The sequence below is a fragment of the Prionailurus bengalensis genome, chromosome C1, assembly GCF_016509475.1.
Source record: "Prionailurus bengalensis isolate Pbe53 chromosome C1, Fcat_Pben_1.1_paternal_pri, whole genome shotgun sequence".
Lineage (NCBI taxonomy): Eukaryota > Metazoa > Chordata > Mammalia > Carnivora > Felidae > Prionailurus > Prionailurus bengalensis.
Window position 1 is genome coordinate 20719120 of NC_057345.1, and position 26011 is coordinate 20745130.

General features: G+C 53.6%; 1 protein-coding gene across 6 annotated transcripts; it reads right to left on the reverse strand.

Moving 5' to 3' along the window:
* Positions 1–577: 577 nt before the first annotated feature.
* Positions 578–20014, reverse strand: FGR (FGR proto-oncogene, Src family tyrosine kinase). 6 transcript variants are annotated; one of them, XM_043574196.1, is made up of 13 exons: positions 19825–20014; positions 11622–11684; positions 10400–10632; positions 9804–9906; positions 8886–8984; positions 5250–5353; positions 4854–5003; positions 3995–4150; positions 3730–3909; positions 3044–3120; positions 2643–2796; positions 1462–1593; positions 578–1351 (listed from the first exon to the last, which is right to left on the reverse strand). In XM_043574196.1, exons 3-13 carry the CDS (start codon positions 10617–10619, stop codon positions 1143–1145), a joined length of 1584 nt encoding a protein of 527 aa, XP_043430131.1. In that variant the 5' UTR covers positions 10620–10632; positions 11622–11684; positions 19825–20014; the 3' UTR covers positions 578–1142. The 6 variants fall into 6 exon arrangements, with proteins under 6 accessions (XP_043430131.1, XP_043430134.1, XP_043430133.1 ...); XM_043574199.1 differs by having other exon boundaries at positions 10400–10629; positions 19825–19989; XM_043574198.1 differs by lacking the exon at positions 19825–20014 and adding an exon at positions 12720–12742.
* Between the last annotated feature and the right edge of the window lie 5997 nt (positions 20015–26011).

A 26011-nucleotide genomic window follows, 5' to 3' on the forward strand; every position in this document is an offset into this window, starting at 1 on the left:
ACCCCTAATCCCTGCCCACTACACGCCTGTAGGAGCCCCCCAGTCACTGTGACAAACAAAACTGCCTTCAAACCTCTCCAACATCCCCTAGCAGGCAGAGATGCCTGGAGTGAAACCCAAGGAGCTAGACTGGCTCGCAGACCTCTCCCTTCCCCTCCCTTCTGTGCCTTTTTGGGGAGCTGCAGAGAGTCCACTGTCTTCCCCATCGCCCCTGTCAGAGGAGGCCTAAGGTTCTGCTCTTGTGCCTGTGACGAATGGTGTATCTGCTGAAGTCAAGTAAAGAATTAGCAAACCCACGGCACACAGATGGAAAGCCACTTCAGTAATGAAGGGGACATTTTGATCTCCAGTTGCCTATCTTCTGTTATCCATCTCTCAACGTGTCCTAAATTCACAGGGGGACAAACATCAGGACTTTTGGGCATCCTAAAACACACGTTGAGTTCCTCGTGTTTAGTAGGCGTTAGGGCACTCTCTCGCCTTCCCCTCCTCCCAGCAGCCAAAGCTGGACCTGGAAGCCAAGGCCTTCCTCTGGCCACCATTTGCCCTAACAGAAGGGATTTTCATGGCTCAAGGATTCATATTATCACTTTTCTTATTTACAAAATCAATAAACACACACATGATTCAGAGAGGTGGTGAGCCCTCAGCAAGCCTCTCCCTCACCCTGGGCTTGGACCCTGGTCCCGGACTACAGTGTCCACCCAGCAGGAAAGGCTTTCCCTGTCTTTGCAAAATACAGACACAAGAGAATTGAGTTGGAGGTGAATTCAGGGCGGGATGACAGGGTAAAAAAAAACAGGGATAGGAGGGAAATGAGGGAAAGGATATACAGTTTTATAAATAACTAGACTAAGTCTAAGCATTTCTGTTAGAGGAGAGGTGGGAAGAGAGTTGAGAGGTAGGGGTCTAAGTAGGAAGGGGAGAAACAGTGCTTGGGGCCAGAGTGAGGGGTGATCTCCAAGCCTCGATTTACCCCACCTTTAAAATGAGTGGATTGGCCTCGATGATGTCAGAGCAAGCAGGTTGCTCTGACCTGCTAGGACCCTGTAGGGTTCTAAGCCTGGGGCTTTGGGACTGGAGCCCTGGGGATTGGAAGGGATTGGTGGGTACCCTAGAAAGGTGACTGATGCTCAAACAGGTTATGTCTGATCCCCAGGCTGGTACTGGGGTTCTGTGGAGGTGAAGTAGTCCTCAAGGAAGGACTGCAGGTACTCGAAGGTAGGCCTCTCCTCTGGGTCCAGACGCCAGGTCTGCTCCATGGCCTCGTACAGGGACGCTGGGCAGCCCGGAGGGCATGGCATGTGGTACCCATGCTCCACCTGTTCCAACACTTCCCGGTTATTCATGCCTGCAGGGTGGGGCTCTGTCAGTCGGGGGATCTAGCCCCTCCGGAAGAGGCAACCGGGAGGAAGCCCTTCCCATGACCACCCACCCTTCCACCTCCCCACCCCAGCAAACCTGGGTAGGGAACTCGGCCCTTGCTGATGAGTTCAGTGAGCAGGATCCCAAAGGACCACACATCTGACTTGATGGTGAATCTGCCAAAGAGAGCAGCCTCCGGGGCTGTCCACTTGATAGGGAACTTGGCCCCTGGAGAGATTGGGAGAGAAGGGAAAGTTATTGAGGGGGTCCCTGGGAACAGCTGAATTAAGGGAATGGCGTGCAGGGGTGCCTGGCTGGCTCAGTTGGAAGAACAGGCGACTTTTGATCTCGGGGTCATGAGTTTGAGCCCCACGTTGGTTGAAGAGATTGTTTAAATAAACTTTAAAGAGAGAGAGAGAGAGAGAGAGAGAGAGAGAGAGAGAGAGAGAGAGAGAATGTTGTGTTTAGGATTGGGGGCCCTAAATAGAGAGGTCTCTGAGCATTACAGAAAGGACCTGGTATGTAGCCAGCACTTACTATGTATCTAGTATAGTATTGGGTACTTCACAAACATTGTAATAATTCTCTTAATAGTAACAGCCAATACTTGTATGGCCTTTACTACATGCCTGCGCTGTTTGTTTTGTTTTGTTTTAAAGTTTTTATTTATTTAAGTAATCTCTACATCCAACATGGGGCTCAAACTCATGACCCTGAAATTAACAGTCACATGTTCTTCCATCTGAACCAGCCAGGCCCCCCTGCCAGGCACTGTTTTAAAGTGATTTTACATGCATTAACTCACTGAACCCTCACCAAAAAACCTATGACGTAGATACTATTATTATCCACATTGTACAGATTTGGAAAAGGAGGCACTGAGTAGTTAAGTAACTTGCCCAGATCACATAGCTTACAAGTGGCTAGGATTCGTTCCTGGGCATTCTAGTTACAGAGTTCCTATCGTTCCACGCTATTGCCTTTCACTTGAGAATTACGGCCGTGCCTGGTGTATATCTGCTGGCTTACTGTTGTCTGGATATTCTCATTTTATAGATGAGAAAAAACAGCTCACAGAGGTTAGGTGACTTGCCCAAGGCCACTCGTCTGGTAAGTAGAGGAGCTGGGATTTGAACTCAAGAGTTGCCTCTTACACTACATCAGGATGGGAGTACCCGGGATAGTCTGGGAGTGGGGGGATCCCTGTGTATGTGGGGCCTTGCGGCAGCCCCTCGGTATAATAGGGAGTTCTTGGAAGGTAAGGAGAGACAGGCCACCTTGCCGGGGGTTGTACTCATTATCCTCAATGAGACGGGCCAGCCCGAAGTCAGCGATCTTGCACACCAGCCGTTCCCCAACAAGGATGTTGGCTGCCCTCAGGTCGCGGTGGATATAGTTCATGCGCTCCATGTAGGCCATGCCCTCAGCTACCTAGGGGGGGCCAAGGTATGGATAGAAGGGAACATTTGTGTGTGGCTTGCGTGAGAGATCATTTGAAAAACCCACTTTCCAGATGAGGACACTGAGGCTCAGAGATGGGCAGTGCTCTGCCTCAGGTCGCACAGACGATCCCGTGGATGGGGTTGTACTTCCAGGGATAGGGTAGGTGCTCGAGGGCACAAGGATTTGTGGAGAATTAATAGGGGTGGAGTCTGAGATAAGGGCTGCTGCCTTTTACCTGGGCTGCCATGTCCACCAACTGGGGCAGTGTCAAATTCTGGCCCTCCTGGTCCTTGAGGAACTCCAGCAAGCTACCTGAGGAAAGGAACTCAGAAAATCAGCTGCAAGACTACCGCGGGTTCCAGGCCAGCCTTCTCTCGCTTGGCCCCGCCCCTGTCCAAATCCCTTCTCACGGCGCTTGGCCCCGCCCCGTTCCCAGCCCTCTCACTTAGATCGGTCCCCACCCAGGATCCTGCCAGGTGCCTCAATCCCTCATAGGTCTCACCCAGGCCCAGGTCCCACAGACACCCGGACTCTGCCTACAGCTCATTTCTCGTCCTCCTCCGAACCCCTAGACACGTCCCACTCAGACTCCGCCCCAGATCCCGCCTCTTCACAGAGTCGGTCTTTACTCGCCCAAGCCCCACCCACCAGCTGACACTCCCCGCCCCCCCCCCCCCCCCCCGCGGCCGAGGCTCCACCCCCCCAGACCTAGCCTCAGCCCCGGCCAGTCTACCTTGGCCCCGCCCCACTACCAGCACTCACGGGGTTTCACCCATCCCGGCCTCGCTCTCTGACTCTACCGAGTCCCCTGTCCCGTCGCGTCACAGATCGCCACTCAGGACCCTCCCCTAGAGATCCCTATCTGAACTTCCTCCCAAATCCCCGCCCTCCCAGACTCCGCCTCCTGACCCTGCCCCTCACCGTGGCACATGAACTCTGTCACGATGTAGATGGGCTCCTCCGACACCACGGCGTACAGCTGCACCAGCTTGTCGTGCCGCAGCAGCTTCATGATCTGCGCCTCCTCCAGGAAGGCCTTAGGGGACATGGTTCCCGGCTTCAGCGTCTTCACCGCCACCTTCGTGCTGCCATTCCACATGCCTGCCAGGTGGCCGCGGTTCGTCAGCACCGGCTCGCCGACATCACAAGCCCTCGCCCAGCCCCCGGGACCTCGGGACCTGCGTACCCAGCCACACGTCTCCGAAGCAGCCGGTGCCTAGCCGGCGCTGGAGCGTGATGGAGCTGCGGCTGATCTCCCAGGCGTCCTTGGCCAGGCCCATTGTCTGCGGCTTCATGGTGGTGCAGGCCGCTTTGAGCAGGTGGCATAGCCCATCGTTCACCTCTGAGGAGTGGGGTGGGGGGTGTTGAAGGTCACAGGCAGGCCAGGATGCCCCACACATTCCTCATCCCATCCCAGGCTCCCCCCAACCCCCTCTGAGATCAGTGGAAAGGAACTAGGCCACAGGTGAGGTCACAGGCTGGGGTAGAAGACAACCTGACCCACTGAGTAGGTGAACATGTTCCTGTCCAAGGAGGGAGGTGGCACCAAGAGGGAGAGATGATCCCTGCAGGGACGGGGTGGGGGTGGGGGTGTCCTTCCCATAGGAGGTGGCCTCCAGCTGGGCCTCCAAGGTTAAGGTGGGATTCTAACAGGTAGAAATGGAGTCAGGGATTCCAGACAAAGATGTGGACATGAGGCCTTCACCCTTCCATGGACCTCATCTTTGGCCTAATCGACCAAAGCAGAAACCTGAGCATTGATTCCCAGCTTCTTCTCAACCCATCAGCCCATCCTGCAAGTCAGGCCTGTTCAGCCTCCTACCCAGCTCGGACATTAGGGGGCACCCTTTGGACGTGGACAGCCTCACCCCCGTTTCCTCTGGAATCCTACAGAGCAGGATCCTGGGCTGGAGACCCAGAAACTGGGGTTCCAGTTCTGCCCCAGGCACTACTGCTTTGGGAGCCCCTTTCCTTCTCTGGGCCTAATTCTCAGCGGGTTGGTTCAGGGATCCGAAGCACACACCAGCCCTGAGGGCCAGCCTCACCAACGTAGTGCTGCACCAGCTCCTGCACTGAGTTGAACTGGGCCCGTGTGGTGATGTAATAGCCACCCGTGTCCAGCTTGCGGATTTTGTAATGCTTCACATGGTCGCCTCTGGCCTCGTCCCAATCTCGGATGGACAGGGAGTAGGCACCTGTGGGAAAGGGTCACCTTCAAGCCTGCTCTCCTCCCCACTCCTGATCCGGGAGCCTGAGAGGCTCAAATGCCTGAGGACTGGGAATGTGGATGGCCACATCCCTTGAACCCGGTCCCAGTCTTATCTCTGCCCCCCCATCCCTGTCCCAGTCTGGGCCCTGGGCCTTGACCCAAGCCTCTCGCCACTTCTCCTAGCCCCACCATAATAGCCCGGCTTCCCAGTTGCCCCTTCCCAGGACCCTACCTTTGGTAGTCTCACTCTCACGAACGAGGAAGGCCCCCCGGGCGTTCCCCGGGGAGAGCAGCTGCCTCTCCGCATCCTTCCTCCCGATCTTTCCAAAGTACCACCTGTTGGGAAGGGCCAGAAAGAGGCAGATCCACCCGGTTCAACCCCCAACTCGGCCTCCTGTGGGGAAAAGCCACCTCAGGAGCCAAGATTCCAGCTCCTCACCCATGAAACGGGGCTCATACACCTGCTTTTGCAGCCTGGTCATGAGGAGCATGGAGACAGGAACGTAGAATTCTTGGCTCACAGGAGTGCCCAATAAAGGTTAGGCTTCTCCTCATTCTCTGGGTTTCTCTTCAATTAAAATCGCGAGGACCCCAGTCGTCCGTGACCTCCTCAGGGTGCCACCAGTCCCTTAATGTATCTCACTACTGATCCTCTAGGGGCTCACTTTGCAGATGAGGAACTTGAGGCTCAGAGAGAGGAAGTGATCTGCCCATAGGACTGGCTGATAAGTCTACCTGCCCAGCCTAGTTCTTTTCTCACTAGCCAGGCAATCTCTCAGGTCCTTCTTCCCACACTCCTCCCTACCCCCAAGCCCTTTCCTCCTGTGACTTCCACACGACAGTCACTCCTGCTTTTCTTCCCCTCTTTCTGACTGCTCCTGTCTGGCTCTGACTGCTGCTTTTCCTCCACATTCTTAAATTTGGATATTCTTGGGGCGCCTGGGTGGCTCAGTCGGTTAAGCGTCGACTTCGGCTCAGGTCATGATCTCATGGTTTGTGAGTTCGAGCCCCGCGTCGGGCTCTGTGCTGACGGCTCGGAGCCTGGAGCCTGCTTCCGATTCTGTGTCTCCCTCTCTCTCTCTGCCCCTCCCCCACTTGTGCTCTGTCTCTCTCTGCCTATCAAAAATAAATAAAAATGTAAAAACAAAATAAAAAATTTTAAATTTGGATGTTCTTCTAAGTCTCAACTTCAACCTCAGGCCCAAGCATTCCTGCTCTCTCTTGGATATTCTTCCTGGGACCAAATGATAGCTTAAAAAAAAAAAAATTGGCGGGGGCACCTGGGTGGCTCAGTCAGTTGAGTGTCTGACTTCAGCTCAAGTCGTGATCTCACAGTTCATGAGTTCAAGCCCTACATTGGGCTTGCTCCTGTCAGTTTAGAGCCTGCTTCGCATCCTCTGTCCGCGCCCCTCTTCCCCCTCCTCTCTCTCTCCCCGTCTCTCTGTGTCACAAATAAACAATTTGAAAGAAAATTTTAAACTTTATTTATTTTGAGAGAGAAAAAAATAAACAGAGCACACAAGTGGGGGAGGGGCAGAGAGAGGAGACAGAATCCCAAGCAGGTTCTGCGCTGTCAGTGCAGAACCTGACATAGGACTTGAACCCATGAACCTTGAGATCATGAAGTCAAGAGCTGGAAGCTTAACCGACTGAGCCACCCGGACGCACCCCAAATTGCAGTTTTTTAAAAATGTTTATTTTATTTTTGAAAGAGAGTGAGAGAGACAGAGTGCGAGCAGGGGAGGGGCAGAGAGAAAGGGAGACACTGAATCCGAAGCAGGCTCCAGGCTCTCAGCTGTCAGCACAGGGCCTGACGTGGGACTCGAACCCACGAACTGTGAGATCATGACCTGAGCCGAAACCAAGAGCTGGACGCTTAACTGACTGAGCCACCCAGGCTCCCCCGTTTAATTCTTATAACATTATGAGATAGGTACTTTTGTTACACACACACACACACACACCCACACACACACACCCATTAGACAGATGAGGAAATTGAGATACCTAGTGGTTAAGCAACTCACCCAAGGCCACACGCTCTTCAGCTGTGTTGCCAGAATAGGAACCCAAGCTGTCTGCTCAAGAGCCTGCACTCTTAACCACAGCACTGCTCTTAACCATGACACTGTAGTGAGTGAGCTCAGAGCTTCGTGACACTGCTTTGAGGGTGTGGACACAAGCATGAACCCCCCAAACCTCCTACCTTCTGCATCATCACCCGTTCTGTCCTCCATGACTCCTACCACTTCGCCCAGATGAGGCCTCACTCCTCCCCGAGCTCTGGGCCCCATCTACTCCCCTCTGCTCAGAGACATCTCTCCCCTACCAGCCAGCCCCCACATGAAGCCTCTCCATCCCACCAACCTCTACATATGCCCATGTTTCTTCCTTCCCCCCAAAACTGTTCTAAGCCCTAACTTGCCATCAACATTCTGTTATATCTCTCACCTCCCCTTCACTTGATAAAGCACTTCACACTTGGGTCTCTGCTTCCTCACCTCCTACTCCCTACCAGGCCCTGCTGTCTGGCCTTCGCCCCCCTCTTCACACAGAGAGATCCCTCACCAAGGTCACCCCCATTGCCAAACCCAGTGGCAGCCTCTGACACTCCCTTTCTTGTTTCCTGCAATCTTTCCTCCACCCTCTTGGCTGTTCTGACTTGGCTTGGCCTGGTTTTCCAACAGCAACTTCTCCTTTAAGGCAGCTTTCTCCAAAGTTGGGTCCCAGGGCCAACCTCTTTCCCACTCTCCGTCTCTTCCTTCACCCTCCTATGCAGCTTTAATTGTCACCTCCATCCTGAAGAGCCCCAGATTTCCACCCCGGCCCAGCTGTGCCTCTGCAAGGGCCACAGCAGACGAAGAGCCTTAATGCCAACTAGGAAAAGATACCCCTTCCTCTGGGCTAATTCAGCAGCCTGGGCTGGCCTGGGCGGGGCCCCTCTCCTGCAAAGCACAGCCTAATCCAATTCCTGGCAGGGTCCTCCACCTGGCTGTTCCTCTCCACGAATCTCACCCCAACGAGTCCCCCACCCCCAGAACCCAGGTACCTATACCCGCTCCCATGTTCCCCACTTTAGCAAATGGCACCCTCACCCACTCGGTTCCTCAAGAAGACTTTGGGCCATCCTTGATTCTTCCCACTCCCCATCACCCAATGTCAAATTAGTCACCAAGTCCTGGTCTCTCCAATCTTTTCTTTTCCCATATATGTATATATAGGTGCACATAGATAAAAAGTTTTTGCGAGCCTCAGTTTTCTCGTCTGTAAAATGGGGACAATAATAATATCAAATGTGTACTTGTGAGAATTAAATGCCTCAAGGTCGGTAAAGCACCTGTCATCACATCTCGGGTTATAATGGTACGCCATGAATGATACTCCCCTGCCTCCTTAACAGAATTAATTCTAAGTAGTGTCCCCTTGCAATTGTTCAGCGTCTTACAATTTTTTAAAGCGCGTGTCCTGTTGTTATCACGGAAAGTCAATATGGAGAATGCTTAGCAAATGCAGGCAGACTATCTGGGTTCAAATACCAACTCCACCTACTTACTAGCCATGTGAACTTGGGCAGGATATTTGATTTCTCTGTGCCTCAGTTGCCTCATTCATAAAACAGGATAAGATTAGTTCCCAACTCTGTTAATAGACAGAAAGCACTTTGACGAGGGCCCAGAACATGGTACGTGCTACATAAATATTGCTTACTGTCATTATCATCACTGTTCTCTTATTCACAAAATGACCTCACAGAATTGTAAATAAGAAGATAGGCTCAGAGTGGGGCTGTGACTCAGAGGTGGCCTTGGACTCCAGGGTCCTGTCCTGTCCATAGGGATAGCCACCCCCCCTCCCACACCCTACTCACTCTTCAGCCTGGATGGAGTCCACAGGGGCCACGTAGTTGCTGGGAATGTAGCCAGTTTGTCCAGAGCTGAGAGACCGAGCTTCCCACCAGTCACCCTCACTGCAGGCACAGGACACAGGCTGTCAGTGGCAACCCGGCCCCCTGGAGCACCCTGGGGCCAGGCAGGGCCGTGCAAAAGGTCAGGTGGAGACTAGCGCTGCCAGCCCCTCACTGTGGACACACACACACACCCCAGGGCTTTTGTCTGCTCTGCCCTCAGCCACTGCAGCTGCCCCAGAGACTTCTCCCTACAGAAGCAACATGTCTGGGGACACGTAGGACTCCTGGCATTCTCCTCTGGCTCCTCAGCTGGGCTGGGGTTTGGGTAGGCAGTGGACAGCTAATTCGGTCACTTACCCACTGAAAAATCCTCAACCACCCCCAATGACTGCATATTTCCTTCTGGATAAAATCCAGATTCTTCAACATGGCTTAAAAAGCACTGCAGAATCTGTTTCCACCCACTTCTCTAGCTTCTGCTCTCTCCATTCTACACCTCGTACTTTATAATCCACCTAGACTGAACCACCGGGTGGTTTCCAGAAGTCATCACGGATTCTCATTCTCTCTCACTCTCTCTTCCTCTTTTCTCACCTCTTCCCTCAACATCTATTCGTTTTTTCTAGTCTCGCCTTAGCAATCACCTCCTCCAGGAAGCCTGCCCGGATCACTACTATCCTGGAGACCGCATATAGTGTTCTTTCTGTGCCCCTATGTTCCCATGCTCCCCCTACATGGCAGCAATTACTCAGAGTTGTTATTGTCATGTATCTGTGCCCCCAACTAGGCTGGAGCTTTCTGAGGGACCAGGTAGGATTCTTATCTGGGTCGTGTTCCCAGCCCAGGCCATGTCCTGAGCTGGGGGACCTGGTTACTTACGTGTTATTCAGGATGTGGAACTTCTCACCCTTGGTGAAGGTGAGGTCATCCTCTGTCCGGGCCTCATAGTCATACAGAGCGGTGAACAGGGTCACCCCAGCCCCTGCAGAGTCAGGGCTACTCAGCAGAGTAGGGCATGGGACAGGGGACTCCAAGGTGACTGCACCCCCAGAATCCTGTTCCTCACACAGGCTCTATGCCTCCCCACTGCTGCAGTGACTGGTTCCCAAAGGCCTTTGGAGTGCAGTGGATTTCTGATTTGGGCCTCACAGCTTGGCTCCACGTGGATTCAGGACACATGCCCTCAAGCCCATCCCACCCGCCCTGGGGAGTTCCCAAGTCACCCACTCCTCTTCCCCGCCAAGACTTCCCACTTGGGTCCGTCATCAGGGTCCCTCTCTCAGATGGGAACAGAGCTATGTCTACCCTTGAAACTGGGTTTCTGAAGGTAGGCCTGTACACTCTCCCTCTCAGACTGTGCTCTGAAAGCCGGGCCGTGTTTCCCACGTCACACTGGAGGCTCCTAAAGACGTCTCCCTTTCCCCCAGGTTTTCCCAGGATCCAGGCAGTGCCTGCCTCCCACCCACCGGACTCACCTGAGATGCCCCTGATGACGCCCCCATCGAGGAAGGGGGTGCTGGTGGACTGAGTGGGGAAGTTGTTGTAGTTGGGGATATGGACAAAGGAGGACACAGGCCGGGCCTGAGTAGGGTCAGGGCCATAGTGGTCCACAGCCCCACTGCCCCTGAAGTCCCCTTGCAGGCCAACATCCTCCTTGGTCCCCGGCTCCAACTTCTTGCAGAACACACAGCCCATTCCAGGTGCCCTGCTACAGAATGGGGCATGCCTCACTCTGGGGCCCCTGCCGGACGTGCTGCCCTATGCACACACGCGTGCACCCGTGCACACGCACACTCACGCAGGCATGCAGTTTCCCCTCTCCGGGTCCCCCCCTAGTGAGGGGTGAAGGTGGGGCAGGGCTACCTTTGGGTCTATCTCCCCGCTGCTTTGTTCGGAGAGAGAATGTATACCCTCAATGCGCTGCTTTGGGACGCCGCTGGGTTGATTCATATATTTTTGCCTCCTGTTCCATCAACGTGTTGTGGTTTTGTGACACTCTTCAGAGTGCTGGTGCATGTGCGTCTTTTGTGCGTCTCTACGTATTTGTGACTACACACATTTGTGGGTGTGTGTCTATATGTGTTTGTGCAGCCTCTTGTGAGTGTTTGTGTGTCTGTGCGGGTATGAGTGTGGGCGCGTGTCTGTGCATGTGATGGCTCCGGGTGTGTTCATGTCTCATCAGTTGCACACGTATGTACGTGCTTCTGTGCAAGTGTGTGCGTGTATGTGTGTGTGCGTGTGTATCTCTCCGTGCATGCAGGTGGTCTGTGTGAGTAGGTGCCTCCGTGTCTGTGTGTCATGACCAGGTGTAGAGCCCTGTGCGGGAGCATATATGCCTGTCTGTGTGTGTGTGTCCGTGTGTGTGTGTAAGTACGTCTGGATGTCTCTGGGTGTATATGTGTGTCTCCCTCTGCGTATGCGCATGCCTACGTATCGAGGCGTATTTGCGTGTGAGCGTGTGTGAGGGCTCTGTGTGTCTGCACCTGGAGATTCCCTGCGGAGGGGGATCAAGGCCATTTCCTGTTGTGGGTCCAGCTCCTGGCCTCTCAGGCCGCCTCTTTATGGTTCCCCCATCTGTTACCTAGCAACAGGGCCCACGTAGGAGGAGGGGGCTGTGATGGGTTGTGGGGCTCGGGAAGGCCACCCCACCCCTTTTCCTGACCCTGAAAGCCCTCAGTCCCCGCTCTCCCCACTCACCCCTCAGGCCCCTACTCCTGGGTCAGTGGGGCTGCGGCATGGTCCTCGGGAGGGGCCAGAGACCTGAGGGCGAGAGAGAAGGACGTGGAAGACGGAGGCTCGGTCAAGGTTCTTGGAAGCCAGCTGCCCGATTTGCCCTCTTCGGGAAGCCAGGCCTGGGCTCTGTCCCGGCATGACTTCTGTCTTCATTTTCCTTCCCGCCGCCCCTGGCAAGCTGACACATCCACCCTCACGCAGGACACATCACCCACACCAACTCTCTCACCCTCACATCCACCTGACACACCGGCTCACCAACACGGACAGTAACACGCCCCGGCACAGAGTCACACACCAACACCCACCGCACACACTTGCATGGGCGTGCCCGCCAACACCAACACACTCACACGAACCAGCTCTCACACGAGCCCAAGCTCTCGCGCGTGGACACACACACGCGCGCGCACACGCGCGAAGGCACACAGGCTGCCTCTCGGGTTGACAGACTCGGAGTCAGATGCTCATATTTTTGCGCTAGACTGGTCCCTCTCGTTGGATTTCTACCGAGCGGTGCTCTCTCACTCATAGGCCCCCAGTCCCTGGCCCGTCCTCTGCACGATGCCCCCGCGCCCACCCCGGGCTCCGTAAACCCCCAGCAGCCCCAGGGTTACGTCTGGTGGCAGACTGAAGGGGGACACCTACCTCCAGAGCTGGTTCCTACCCCCACGTCAAAAAAGGCCCAGGCCAGAAGCCAGGGCCACCAGGATCCCTTGGGGAGCCCCTAAACAAGCCAAGGCTTTCCCGGTAGCTGTGTCCTCTGAGCAACAGGGCAGGCAGATCATTGAGCAAGGGCTCCCCACGCCCCGCCAGAAACTCTGCCATTGCAACACTTAGAGAGGAACTGCTGGGGAGAGGGCTCGGTTTCCTAAGATGTGAGAGGAATGGACAGTTGTAGGGTGGGGCCAACCCAGTGAACCCTGATTTCTCCCAGAGGGGCTGAGGACCTTCGTGACGGGTGCCCTCGCCTTGCCTTTCTTGACCCCTAAGTCCAGTTCCCTTATGGATAGCCTCCTCCTCTTCTCTCTGGATCCTGCCCCTCCTACTGAGCACACTCACCTCTTCCAGGAAGGCTTCCTGGCTCCACCAGATCCAGCTGCCTAGCCGATGGCTCTGTCACATCAGTGCCCCGACCCCCACTCTAGACCTACCAGCACCTCTCACTCTTCACCGTAACTGTTCTCCTGTGTGTGTAGGGGAGGGACACCCATCTGGTGAACTGCGAAGGCGGGCTGTGGTAAGAGCCCTAAAATAGCCCGTGCTCACTAAGCCATTGCTGCGGATCTTCACCTCGGGACCCCTCCCCTGGGGCGCAACCGCTGTGTCTGAAAGGCCCCAGGACACTGAAGGCTGGTCAGAGCCGGGGAGAGAATACAGGTAGAGGGTGAGGCCACCCAGGGCCCAGGGCGGGAAAGGATTTCAGGCACTGAGGGGACAGATGGGGACAAGATGAAGACAAAGGTTGCAGGGTGAGAATGGAGGTCTTCTCACAGGAAGACACACACACGTCTCAAATGGCACACGGGGCCTACGCCCAGATTCACACAGCCCTCCTGACACATTCTTGGATGGGCACATTACCTCGCCTACACACAGCACCTCACAGAGACTCTGAGCTCTTCTCCACACATACCTCTTCAAGGATACCCACCTCCCCACGTACACACATCTCCGGCCCTCACCCATCTACGCACACAGCCACACACACAGCCTCTCCGCAAGAACGGCGTACCCAGAGTTTACAGCCCTCACTAGGCGCCAGCCACCGCGTTAAACACTTTACGTATATCCCCACGTTTTATTCTCGTAACACCACCACGAGGCACTACTAATATCGATAAGGCAACCGACGCACAGAGAGTTTGGGCCCAAGGTCACACAACAGGATGAATCCTGACATTGGGCTCCAGCATCTGAACCACCTCTCTCCGTTGCCTGGTCACAGACACGGATAATTACAGCCAATCGTGCAAGCACGCACAGATGCACGGAGCCCCCAGAGGGACACGGATCTGCAGACCCCTCTCCCCAGTCACAGACCCACACAGAGCGCCTCTCTGTAAGAGACACAAATTCGCGGGGTGCCTGGGTGGCGCAGTCGGTTAAGCGTCCGACTTCAGCCAGGTCACGATCTCGCGGTCCGGGAGTTCGAGCCCCGCGTCGGGCTCTGGGCTGATGGCTCAGAGCCTGGAGCCTGTTTCCGATTCTGTGTCTCCCTCTCTCTCTGCCCCTCCCCCGTTCATGCTCTGTCTCTCTCTGTCCCAAAAATAAATAAACGTTGAAAAAAAAATTAAAAAAAAAAAAAGAGACACAAATTCGCACAACCTCTTGGGTCCCCACATAGATACAAGGTTGCCACTTCCGACAATGCCCAGATAAATATTACCACAACAGTTTTATTTTTATTTTGTTTAATTCTTTTTTTTTTTTTAAGGAGGCTCTACACCCAATGGGGGGCTCAAACTTACAGCCCCGGAATCAAGAGTCACATGCTCCACTGACTGAGGCAGCCAGGCGCCCTACCGCAACATTTTTATTTTATTTCATTTTTGAAAAATTAAAAAAGATTTTTAATGTTTATTTATTTTTGAGAGAGAGAGAAAGAGAAAGAGAGAGAGAGAGAGAGACAGAGACAGAGAGAGACAGAGCGTGAGCAGGGTAGGGGCAGAGAGAGAGGGAGACACAGAATCTGAAGCAGGCTCCAGGCTCGGAGCTGTCAGCACAGAGCCCGACGTGGGGCTCGAACTCGCGAACATTGAGATCATGACCTGAGCCGAAGTTGGATGCTTCACCGACTGAGCCACCCAGGTACCCCCTACCACAACATTTTTAAATCAGCCTAATGGGAGCCCCAAATTCTGCATGACTAGAATGAGGTGGGAGGGGTGGTTTAGGAACCGTCAGCCTCTAGAAAGAGGCAGAGGGCTGTGTGGGCTGAGGAAGACGTGACAGTGAAGGGCACAGGCAATGGGGAACAGCTCTCAGGACTTGGAACTCCCCGATGGGGACTGAAGCCCAGGGCCAGGCATGGCTCTCTGGGCACCAGTTTGCCAAGGGGTTTGGGGGAGGTGAGGTGAGGGGGCGGGGCAAGGGTTTGGCATCTGCATGGCCCAAGGCATTGAGGGGGCCACACTGGATGTGCCCTCACGCAGGAAGCTTTGTCAGAGGAAAGAAAGAAATGGGGGAAACCAAGAAAGGGAAGGCAGAGACAGAGACTGAGAGATACAGAGAGACAAGGAGAAAGACAGGCACAGAGAGAAACAGTGCAGTGTGCTGGTATACTGACTCTCAAAAGAAAAAAGAAAAAGGTCCTGATTTGTAGCATTTGCTGATTTCCATGGTATAAATATTCCCACCATGGCTGATTTCAAGTAGCCGAGGTGACTTCCTGAACACTGGGCTGGGAAGAGGCTCACACAGTCAGCTCCCCAGAGCCAATCCTAGCTGGCTCCAGCAGCCGGCTGACAGCAAGAAAGAAAAAGAAAGAGACAAAGAGAGATAGAAATGAGAAATAGAAAGATAACAGAGAGCCAGAGACAGAAAAAGCGAAAGGTAGGAATGAAGAGAAAGACCGAGAACGAAAGATTCCAAGGCAGAGGAAGCAGGTTGGGTCCTCCGTGCTTGGGTATTTGCATATGGACAGCCCCTAGGACTCTCCCGAAGAGAGAGAGTGCAAAGCCAAGGGTATTTGACTTCCTCGAAGTCTGGCTAATAATGATTATGCTTTAAAATGTCCAATTGATTAAACACTTACTCAGCGCCTGGCATTGTGCCAAGCAATTCCCATGCATGATCTCATTTGGTTACCTGAGGAAGTAGGTTTTATTACTACCGCCATTTTACAGATAAGCAAACTGAGTCACAGAGATGTTTAGTAACTTCCTCAAGATTACACAGTAAGTAAAGGGAGACTAAAATGCAACCCCAATCAATTTGGCTCTAATTCCACTGTAGGCACCGTTCTATTTTGTAGCCCTGGTAGAGGCAATAACGTGTGTCCCTTAATGAGCACCTACAATGTGCTGGGCCCTGTGCTACACGTTCTAAGTCCTCGCTACAGCCGTGAGAGGCGAAGCCCAGGTTCTCTCGGACAGTCGTGATTTTCACAGCCGTAGAATCTGAACCCAGGCTTTTCTCGTCTCAGAGCTGAACTGGCTGCCTGCTAACACCAGAAAGGGAGCCAGCAGCTCAGAGAGGGGCCACAAGCATTCTGGCCACCGCAGGAACTCGGGTCGGTTTATGAGTTTGCCCCTTAAACAGCTGGTGGACAGGACTCAGTGTCTATAGCCACAGCTGTGTCAAAATCAGGTTGTGGGTACCAGAGCTGAGGTCTATTCCTAGACCAAGGTGTTCCTGCCTTCAACACCTCCCTCTGTGTGGCCTTACCCGACTCTGTTCTTTTGCTTTTTTTTTTTTTTTCAATGTAAGCTCTATGCCCAACATGGTGCTTGAACCCACAACCCCCAGATCAAGAGTCACATGCTATATCCACTGAGCAAGCCAGGCGTCCCTGTTCTTTATGTTATTAGCTCTGGGACCTTGGATGAATGATATAAGCCCCTCTGAGCCTCAGTTTTTGCATCCGTGCAGTTATTCGGAAGGCTTGAAGAGATGTGGCTCTTGACCAATGTGCAGTGGTCAAGTGAGGCTGAAAACCACAAGCAGCAAAGCTAGAAGGCCCCCCAGAGACCATTTATCAGTTCATCCCCCTCTAGTGTGTAGGGGGGGAAGTGACTTGCTCAAGGTCAAACAGCCACACAGGGGATTCAAAGCCAGGACCATTAATTCAGGTCCAGAGTTGAGTTCACACTGTGGCTGCATTCTTCAGAGCCTGTGCAGGAGGTCACGCTGTCCCTGACTCGTATACGTCATATTTCTAGCCCCTGGCCAACTGAACATACCACCCCTGCCATATGGCAGCTGGCCACGCAGCAGGGAGCCTGCCTCCAGCCTAGCCCTACTCCTGGACACAGGAGCCCCGGGCCCACCCACCTTCTCTTGAGGTCCACACTTCTCCAAGCCATGTCAGGGCTTTGATGTAGACACAGGATGTCCTGTTCCCCCCACCCCTCCACCCCCCCCAACCCCTGCCAAGTATCCAAGTGGGACCCGGAAACAGATTTAAGCTGAATTCTACACAGCCTGACAACTAGCTCGAGACATTGGGGAAGTTGGTTCACCTCTCTGAGCTGTAGTTTTCTTTGCCTAGAAAATAGGAATATAAATCTCTACCTCGTGGGGTTGCTTCTGAGGATCAACTGTGAAAGCACCAGGCGCACAGCTGGTGCTCAGTGAACTTTCACTTCCGCTCCTTTCCCTTGAGGAAGCCCCTCCAGGGCCCAGGGAGGTGGAGCAGGCAAGGGTGGAGAAGAAAGAGAAGTTCCCAGGGTGAGGTGGGAGGGCTGGGCTGGTTCAGTCAAATGGGGGGGGGGGGGATTTCAGAAAGAGGGAACTGGGACTTTGGGCAGCAGCCGGAAACCACCATCCTGCAAGAGTTCCGGCTACTCTTCAGGGCTCTGGGCCAGCCAGGGGCAGGACACAAGTCTTGGCCCCACTGAACCCCATCCCCTCACCAAGACCTGACCCTCCTGAAGGCTTCCGTCTCTCACCTGCCAAGGCCCTGCCCCCCCTCACTGAACTCCAGGGTCCTTACTAACCCCCATCTTTTTCACTGAGGCCTTGGCTCTCATTGAACCTCTAACCATCCCACACCATCCTTTCTTGAGGCCTTAACAACCCCCTACCTCTGAACACCCAGGGCCTAAGAAGACCTACCTCAGTCAGACTCTATCACCTGGTAGAGCCAGGTGGAGGGGGTGGTGGGGGGGGGGGTGGATGTGGAGGAGGGGGCCTATCTTTGTCATACTGCTCTTACTCCACATGATCCTAAATGTGTCAGCTGAATTTTCTCCATGTGTGTGGGTAATGGTAGTTTCTCATCTATTGCTGAAAAGTCACCCACCAGCTTCTAAAATAAGGGTCTTTAGGGATTCAAGGTTTTGGGGAGATGGGAGCCATGGGTGGTTCAGGGGTTGCTGAGGGAAGAGGAGTCTTCCAGACAGGAAGCCTCCTTCCTGGTTCCACCTTAAACCAGCCCGCACCCTTAAACTAGGGGGTCTGCTGGCCTGCTGGTCTGCTTGGTGCACAAGGGGTCCTGGCTTCTCTTTCCCCAGCTCTGAGGTCCCCCCTACCCAGCCTCCCAAGGTCTGGCCACTTCCTTTGCCGCATTAGCCCCAGGTGGCTGTAGAGAACACCCTAACACCCACACATATGCTCACAGGCTCCTGCTCATTCAAAGTCCAAACCATACTCACAAACATCCTGACACCTCGCTCACAGCTTCGGGCCCACTGGGGAGCAGGAACCAGCCATGCAGCCCAGGAACACCACACCATCTTCCACCATTCCCCAGTCACCCACTCCCCTCTCCACAGGGCTGCAGGGGATTTAGTGGGAGTGAGGGGGGGAACCGAGGCCTCAGCTCTGGCTACTTCCTTCACCACGTCAGGGACAAGAGGCCCTGGATTCAAATCCCTACTGCTGGCCCTGTCAGTCCTTCACTGCTGAAGCTCCATCTTCCTGTCTGTAAAGTGAGAACGGAGCCCTGCTTCTCCACGGTCCCACAGATGGAAGGATGCCTAAAGGCTCAGGGGTCACTGGGTGTGGCATCATAGGGGTTGGGGGACCGAACCTCAAACCTGCTCACTTTCCCAGTATGGGGCTTCAACAGATCCATAAACATTTATTTACTGGATGTCACTTGTGTGCTGCTCCCGGAGACCCTGTCAGCCTTTCTGTACCCCCTCCATGCTTTTGAGAAGGTGAAGGAAAGCATCCCTCTAGGTCAGTAATAATTCATAACCCCTCTAAGGACACTGTGCAAAAACTGCTTTCTGCACCTGATTCTGGGGATTTTGGATGGATGGGGGGATGGGGGCTGAGTGGGGGCAGAGGTCATTCCCCGCCCCCCATAATTCAAATGAGGAAAACGAGGCCCAGGGAAGCCCTGTAACTGGCCCAAAGTCAGACAGCAATCAAGAGCCCAGTCTGGCTCAGTTCCCCCCGACTGCAGATCCTCGCCCCAGTATGTCTGAACACTTAGCATCATTGCCTTACTCCTCTGTCCAGAAGCCTGCCCCTGACTGAGGACCCAAAATGGGGGCGGAGGGGGTGCCAAAGGGGACTGCGTGGGCAACGCGCCCAACAGCAGCCAAGCGCTGGTCTCTCCCTCTCCACCCTCTGGTTGCTACGGAGACAGCCCCTCCGGGCAATCGCGGTCAAAAGCAGGATTTCCGTCGGGGCTGCCAGCAATTCCCGGATCCCGAGGGGAACGCGGACCGAGACCGCCACGGGCGGGGGAGGGGGGCGGGGGGTGAGCAGGGGGCACCCAGAGGGGCCCATCCCTGCTGAGGGCGGGGACTTCCCCAGGAAGCCGGGACCCACGCCTCTAGCGCCTCGGAGGAGTCCCCTAGTCGTCCGGGACCCTCCCACCAGTGCCGGGGGCGGGAAAGTTTAGGGGGCTGCGATTTCGGCTGCCTCCCCGCCCTCTGGGCTGCAGGCCTCACCCTCCACTTCTGATTTGGGATAGGGGGACTTCCTGGACCCCCAGAATTGTGCCCCACATTGTGCATTCTCCAGAAACGGTTCTCCTTGACCTCCTCCAGCAAACTCTCACCTGGTCCTCCCAGCACCCTCCCCCACCCCCAGTTCCCCTCTTCCAGACCCTCCAGCTTCTTCCCAGTTCCTCACTTTCAAGGCCCCCTCAGTTTATCCCCCAGCCCCTGTTGGGAGAGTCCCCTTAGTCCCTCTGCCCTGACTCAGCCCCCTTTCCAAATTCTATTACTTTCACTCTACAGGTTCCCTCCGTTTTCCCTACCATTTGGGGGGGGGGGGCGGGAAGAGGGTCCCTTCGGTCTGCTCTCCCCAATATTCCTTCAGCCCCCCCCCCCTCCAGATTTTATCAGTCTCTTTCTCCAGGTCTCCTCAGTTTTCCTCCTCAAGTCCTTCTCCGGGGGGCTGGGAGGGGGGTGAGGTCCCTTCGGCCCTCGGCTCGCTCAGCTCTGCTCAAGTTCAGCCTGCCTCCCGCAGCCCTCCGTCCAGGGCGCGGGCGGGTCGGAGGCGGGGCGCCGCGCTGCCCGTCCGGCCCCACCTGACGGCCGCCTACCTGGTCCCAGGGGAGGCCGCCTCGGACAGACCCCGGGAGAGCCAGCCGGGCTCCCAGCAGCCGCGAGTGCCGACGCCGTGGGGGGGCGGGGGCGGGGAGCTGGGGAGCTGCCGGCCTCAGACCGCCGCCCGCTCTGGGCCCGGAGGAGGAAGCCGCCTCGGACTTCTCTTATTGCAGCCCTGCGGCGGCGGCGGCGGGGAGAACTCACAGGCCCGCCCCAGCCCCGAGCCGGCTGCCCGGGGGGGAGGGGCCCTCGAATCCCGGGCCCGCCTGCTCCCACTTCCCGCCTCCCCCGGGTTACCGGGGTTCGGCTCTCCCAGCCCTCGCCCTGCTCCCCAGCTCCTCCCCCAGACCCGGACCCCCTAGCACAGCCTCCCCTAGCACTGGCCCCTCCAAAGGAGCAAGTTCCTCACGCCCTAGAAGCACCTGCTCTTTTAGACTGATTGGAGTCCAGGTGAAGAAGCAGCTGTTCTCTATCACTGAAGCCCACCCCCCACCCCCTTTTGCAGCTGGGAAAACTGAGGACCAAATGCAGGCAGGCTTTACCCAAGTTCTCCACAGCCCGCTGACTTCAGATTGCTGTCACCGGAGCCACTGCGGATCCAATCGCCTTGACTTGCCTATCTCAGGAGCCGGAGACGTGGGGGCACAGGGATGTAGGGCGGTGGGGAGGGCGGAGACCCTTCTGGGAAACTGCTTGTCAGAGGAATCAGCCCTCAGGCCACACCGAGGGAGGGAAGAGTGTCAGCTTCCCCCAAACACCCAAGATTTAGAGAAACTTGAGTGTTACCCTTAGTTCCAGCCTTTCTGACTAGGAGGGATCCCTGACCCCTACACACACACACACACACACACACACACCCACACACACACGGGGGTGGGGAGAGGTTCAATCCTCCCTCCCTCCACTGTTAACTTCTTCAGCCTTAAACCAAGGACCAGGAAAACCCCTCCTCCTCTGGGGAGGAGATGTGTGTGGGAGGGCCATTTGGTGAAGTAGGTGTGTTCAGGATATGGTGGGAAGGCAGGGAGGGTGTGTGAGCCCAGGTGTGTGTGTGTGTGTGTGCGTGCGCGTGTGCGTGCGTGTGCGTGCGTGTGCTTGGGTGAGTGATTATAGGCAATGAAATCGATGACTGCAATGTTGGAATCAACAACTGGGACATGTTTTGCAGGCACATGTGTTTCTATGTACGAGCAGGGATGTGTGTGAATGATGTGGGTGTATGTGTGTGAGAGTGTGCTTGTGCACACACGCTCAGGTACGTCCCAGTGTGATTGTGGGATGTAGGTAAGAATGCTTTTCTCTTAGCAAAGGGAAAGCAGCGATGGGAAGGAAGAAACTGGAAGAGGCAGAGACACAGGGACTTGGGAACGGTGGTCTCACGTTGGCTGGGCAGCTTCACAGCCAACAGCAAACGCTACCTAACTGGCTATTGGTCCACATATTTGCTTAACAAACAAACAAACAAACAAACAAACAAACAAATATTAGTTATTGCCTGTCAGGTACCAGGCTTAGGGAACGCAGAGATTAATGAGACTGGTCCCTGTCCCTAAGGGATTCCCAATCTATCAGGCTCCCTCTGTCATCCGTCCAGTTCTGGCTCCTCAGGAGGCCTTCTCTGACTGCCACCCCCACTGGCGGCACCTGCTACCAAGGGCAAGTGTCTGACTCTTATCAATGGTCCCAGCACCTAGAGTAGTTCTAGCACAGGGTAACATGTGCTCCGGGCACAGGAATGCATGAATCCATCAAGGAACAAAGGAATTAACAGGTGAACAAATGAAAGCCCAATGGAAAAATAAATAAGTGAAGGTAGGAATTAAAGAATGAATGAAAAATTCAGGAATCAATGACTGAATAAGCAAATGAATAGAAGAGCAAAACTGCTTATGCTTTTATGTGTTTTAAATGTCTATTTACTTAGGGGCCCCTGAGTGGCTCAGTCGGTGAAGCGTCCGACTTCGGCTCAAGTGATGATCTCACGGTTCGTGAGTTTGAGCGCCGCATCAGGCTCTGGGCTGACCGCTCAGAGCCTGGAGCCCACTTCAGATTCTGTGTCTCCCTCTGTCTGCCCCTCTGCTGCTTGCACTCTGTCTCTCGCATTGTCTCAAAAATAAATATTAAAAAAATTAAATATAAATGTCTATTTATTTAAGTAATCCCTACACCCAACATGGGGCTCGAACTCACAACCCTGAGATCAAGAGTCCTGTGCTCTACTGACTGAGCCAGCCAGGTCCCCTGTTTATGCTTTAAAATACAAATTGGAGGGGCACCTGGGTGGCTCAGTCAGTTGGTCGTCCATCTTCAGTTCACGTCATGATCTCACGGTCCGTGAGTTCAAGCCCCTCATCGGGCTCTGTGCTGAGAGCTCAGAGCCTGGCAGAGCCTGGAGCCTGCTCTGGATTCTGTGTCTCCCTCTCTCTCTGCCCTCCCCCCCCCCCCACTCTGTCTCTCTCTCACTCTCAAAAATAAATAAACATTAAAAAAATTTTTTTAAAATACCAATTGGACCACATAAGTTCCTTGCTTAAAATTCTCCTGTGTCCTCCCTCCCAGTTTGCTTGGAGTAATAAGAATAAAATAAAATGCCACAATAACAAAGAATAACAAAATTCAAATGCTTTGCCATGGCCCCCTAGGCTTTGTGTGCCTTGTCCCTGTCCACCCCTCCAGTCCCACTTGGGCCATCTTCCTCCTCGGCTACACTGGAATCCTTCTCGGTTGCCAGAATACATTGAATTTTTGCTTCAGGGCCTTCTCACATCTTGTTCCCTCTTCCTAGGACACTCTTCTTGCTTTTCACAGTACTGGCTCCTTTCCATCTTTTACCTGAAGTACCCTCCTCAGAGGAGCCGTCTCTGACCACCCCATTCAGGGAGGGTCCCCTTATTCTTGCCCTTGACACCCAGTTTGTCTCCTTCATGGCAGTTGTCACAATCTGAAATGGTTTATGTCTCAGTTCATTGTTTATTGCCTATGAATCTCTCTTGACCAGATCAGGGCTCTGATCTCAAGAGATACCTGGCATCACTCGGGACAGATGGACAGAGTCTAGGACTCTCATTTACCCATTTAGAATAATCTGGTGGTAGGGACACAGACTGTGGCCCAGACTACTTGGTTTGTGGACCAACTCTGCCTCTTCCCAGCTCTATGACCTTGGACAACTTATTTTACCTTTCCGTGCTTTGGTTTCACCATCCGGAAAGTGGGGATACTAGTAGACCCCACTTTACAGGAGTCTTGGGAAAAATCAATGAGCCGTTGGCACATAGTAAGTGCCATAAAAGTGTTTGCTATCATTCACTCATCCATTCGATCAAACCTCAGATCTTCCCTGTGACTACCCTATGCCAGGCTGGGTGCTGGTGTCTCAAATAGGAATCAGGCTCCAGTCCTTGACCTCTATGTGGCACAGGAGGCTGGTGGGCACAGGGGCAGAGAGGCCAGAGGCCATAGGAGAGGCCTGTTGAAACCCCCCACTATCCTTCTAACCCCCCCCCTCACATTTTCCTTTAAAACATTTCTGCAAACTCCGAGCAAAACCAAAAATCAAAGTCCAGCAAGCCTGCTGAGACCTGCCATCCATTTCCCATCTAGCCGTCACTCTCCTCCTGTTCTCACTGCTGCCTTCAAGCAGCCTAGATAGTGTCTGTTGTCAGTCCCAATATCCTTCTTGGCAAAGACCGTGCTCTGCTTTGCCTCCCTTCCCTTCCAGTGTACTTGCCCAGAAGTCCCCAAGCCTGCAGCAATCCAACCACCCACCTTCTCTGGGTACAGAGGAGACAACCACCTGCTATGCAGGCAGGGTCACAACTCCCAGGCTCAAAAGGACATGAGCCAGCCCCAGCAACCATCCAGTGCATTTCCTAATAAGCTGGCCCTATAGATCTGCCCAGAGGACCAGTTCATGCCCTTTCTTCTGTTTTTCACCTTCCCCCCTCTTCCCTCCTCACTTGTACTCTAAATGCCCTCACCTTTTGCATGCCTCCCACCTTCCATAACCCCTTCTCAAGCATCATCTATCTCTCCCTCCGCACAGAATTATCCTTGCAGCACACAAATAGGTTCTAGAATTTCCCATTTAAAAAGAAAAAAACAAAACAAAACAAATATCTTCCCTCAGAGAATTAAGCATTTATCCTGCTTTCTTAGGAGGATCTGCAGTTCATTCCTAGCGGATGAGGGAAAGCTTTTCTTTGCAGAAAAAAAGTGCCAACTAATACACTAGAAGGGATGTGAGAACTAGAAAAAACCCATTTTGCAGCCTCAATTAGATAATCAATTTAGGCAAAAGAATCATCAGTGATGTGTGAGTCAGCTTGGGCAGTCGTCACAAAATGCAGGGTGGCTCAAACAACAACCTATCTCTCACAGTTTGGTAGGCTGAAGGTCCCAGATCAAGGTCTGGTGGGATTGGCTTCTGGTGAGGGCTCTCTTCCTGGCTTGCAGACAGCCACCTTCCAGGTACATTCTCACAGGACAGAGAGAAGGTGAACTCTTCGGTGTCTGCTCGGATTCCAGCCCCACCCTTATTACCTCATTTAACTTTTAATTACTTCCAGAAGGGCCCTATCTTCAAATACAGTCAAATACAGGGATTAAGGCTGCTACGTGTGAACTGGGGGGAAGGGGGACACAATCCAGTGCATTGTAGATGCCAAAAGTGCCCGGTGAAAGGTTTTAAGGGACAGACAGTTAACACGGTGCTGGGAAGGAGCACGGCACAGCCGATCTGTGATTTGCAAAAGGGATTTCTCCTTTTTAATGGAGAAGTCTGGTAGACACCTCGTAACTAAAGTAAGCTGGCACCATGTGACTCCTTGGGTGATGACTATTAAGGATGCGTCATCACTGTGAATAATTCTTGCTACGGAAGCTTAACCTAAAAGCAATCAAGGGGTCAGCAAGCTATTGGTCATATATGACCTCTGCCTGTTTTTGTGCATCCCCTGAGCTGAGAATGACTTTTGCATGTTTAAGTGGTTCGAAAAATCGAAGGGAGAATAATACTGCTTGACATATGATAATTAGGGTAAATCCAAATTTCAGTGTCCATAAATAAAGTTGTATTGAAGCACAGCCATGCTCCAGGGGCTTTCGTATTGTGCGTGGCTGCTTTCACATTACAATGAGGGTTGAATAGTTGCAACAGATGCTGTATGATCTACAAAGCCAAAAATATTTACTTGGCTTTATAGAAAGTTTGCCAATCCCTGCTCTCGACCTGACTTCTAGGTACAAGATACACAGAGCTTAGAGGACTAAGGTAAACAGCGTTATGAGGGGAACTTCAAACTCATCTACAGTGTGAAACATCCTATGAGAACACTGGACTGGTCACTTTAAAAAGTTGCTGCCATTAAAAAAAAGGGGGGCAGGATGGGGGGGTGACTGTTCTATACTGAAAGAGACCAAAGAGACATCACTACCAAATATAGTGTGTGAACCTTGGTTAGATATTTTTGGAGAAAACCCCGCTAAAGCCAGTAGTGGTTGATATGTTTTTCTCTTTCTCTCCTAGATTTCCAGCTCCAGTAGGGCAGGAGTTTTGTCTCTAAGTCTACCCAGCACCTTGCAAGTGCCTGGCACCTAGTAGGTGCTTGATAGACGCTGGTGGCAAACAGGAATGAAAGAAGGAATCACTTTCGCTTGAGGGACGGGGATGACCTCACAGAGGAGGGAGTGTCCGAGTGGGTTCTGAAAGATGAATAGGAGACTGCCCACAGGAGAAACTTCTAATAGAGCCCCCCGCTCAATGGCTCTGGGGCCAGGGATGACACCCATTCTGTGGGCCCCAGACAGCAAGCAGAACTCTGACTGGTGGGTGGAAGCTCAGGCAGACAGGCAGAGTTTCAGCTCAAGAGCAGAGGAAGAACGGTCAGGACAGCTCAGCAGCAGAATCGTTGGTCTCAGGAGGCGCCAGAGTGAGCAGGTGGAGGAAATCCACATGTGGGCAGGGGGTGGGCCTCCACGGGGATGCACAACCAGTCTCACCACCAAGCCTTTGCTCCATGGTGCTCCCCATGTGGTGGCCTCTCTCCTCTTTTTCTTTTTTTTTTTTTTTTTTTTGCCCATGCTCAGTCTTCTAGGCAGGTGGTATTTTCTCCCTTCTCTGAACCTTGAGCATTTCTTGTCTGCACCGTAGGGGGCGTTTCACATGCTTGGCCTTTTATGGGC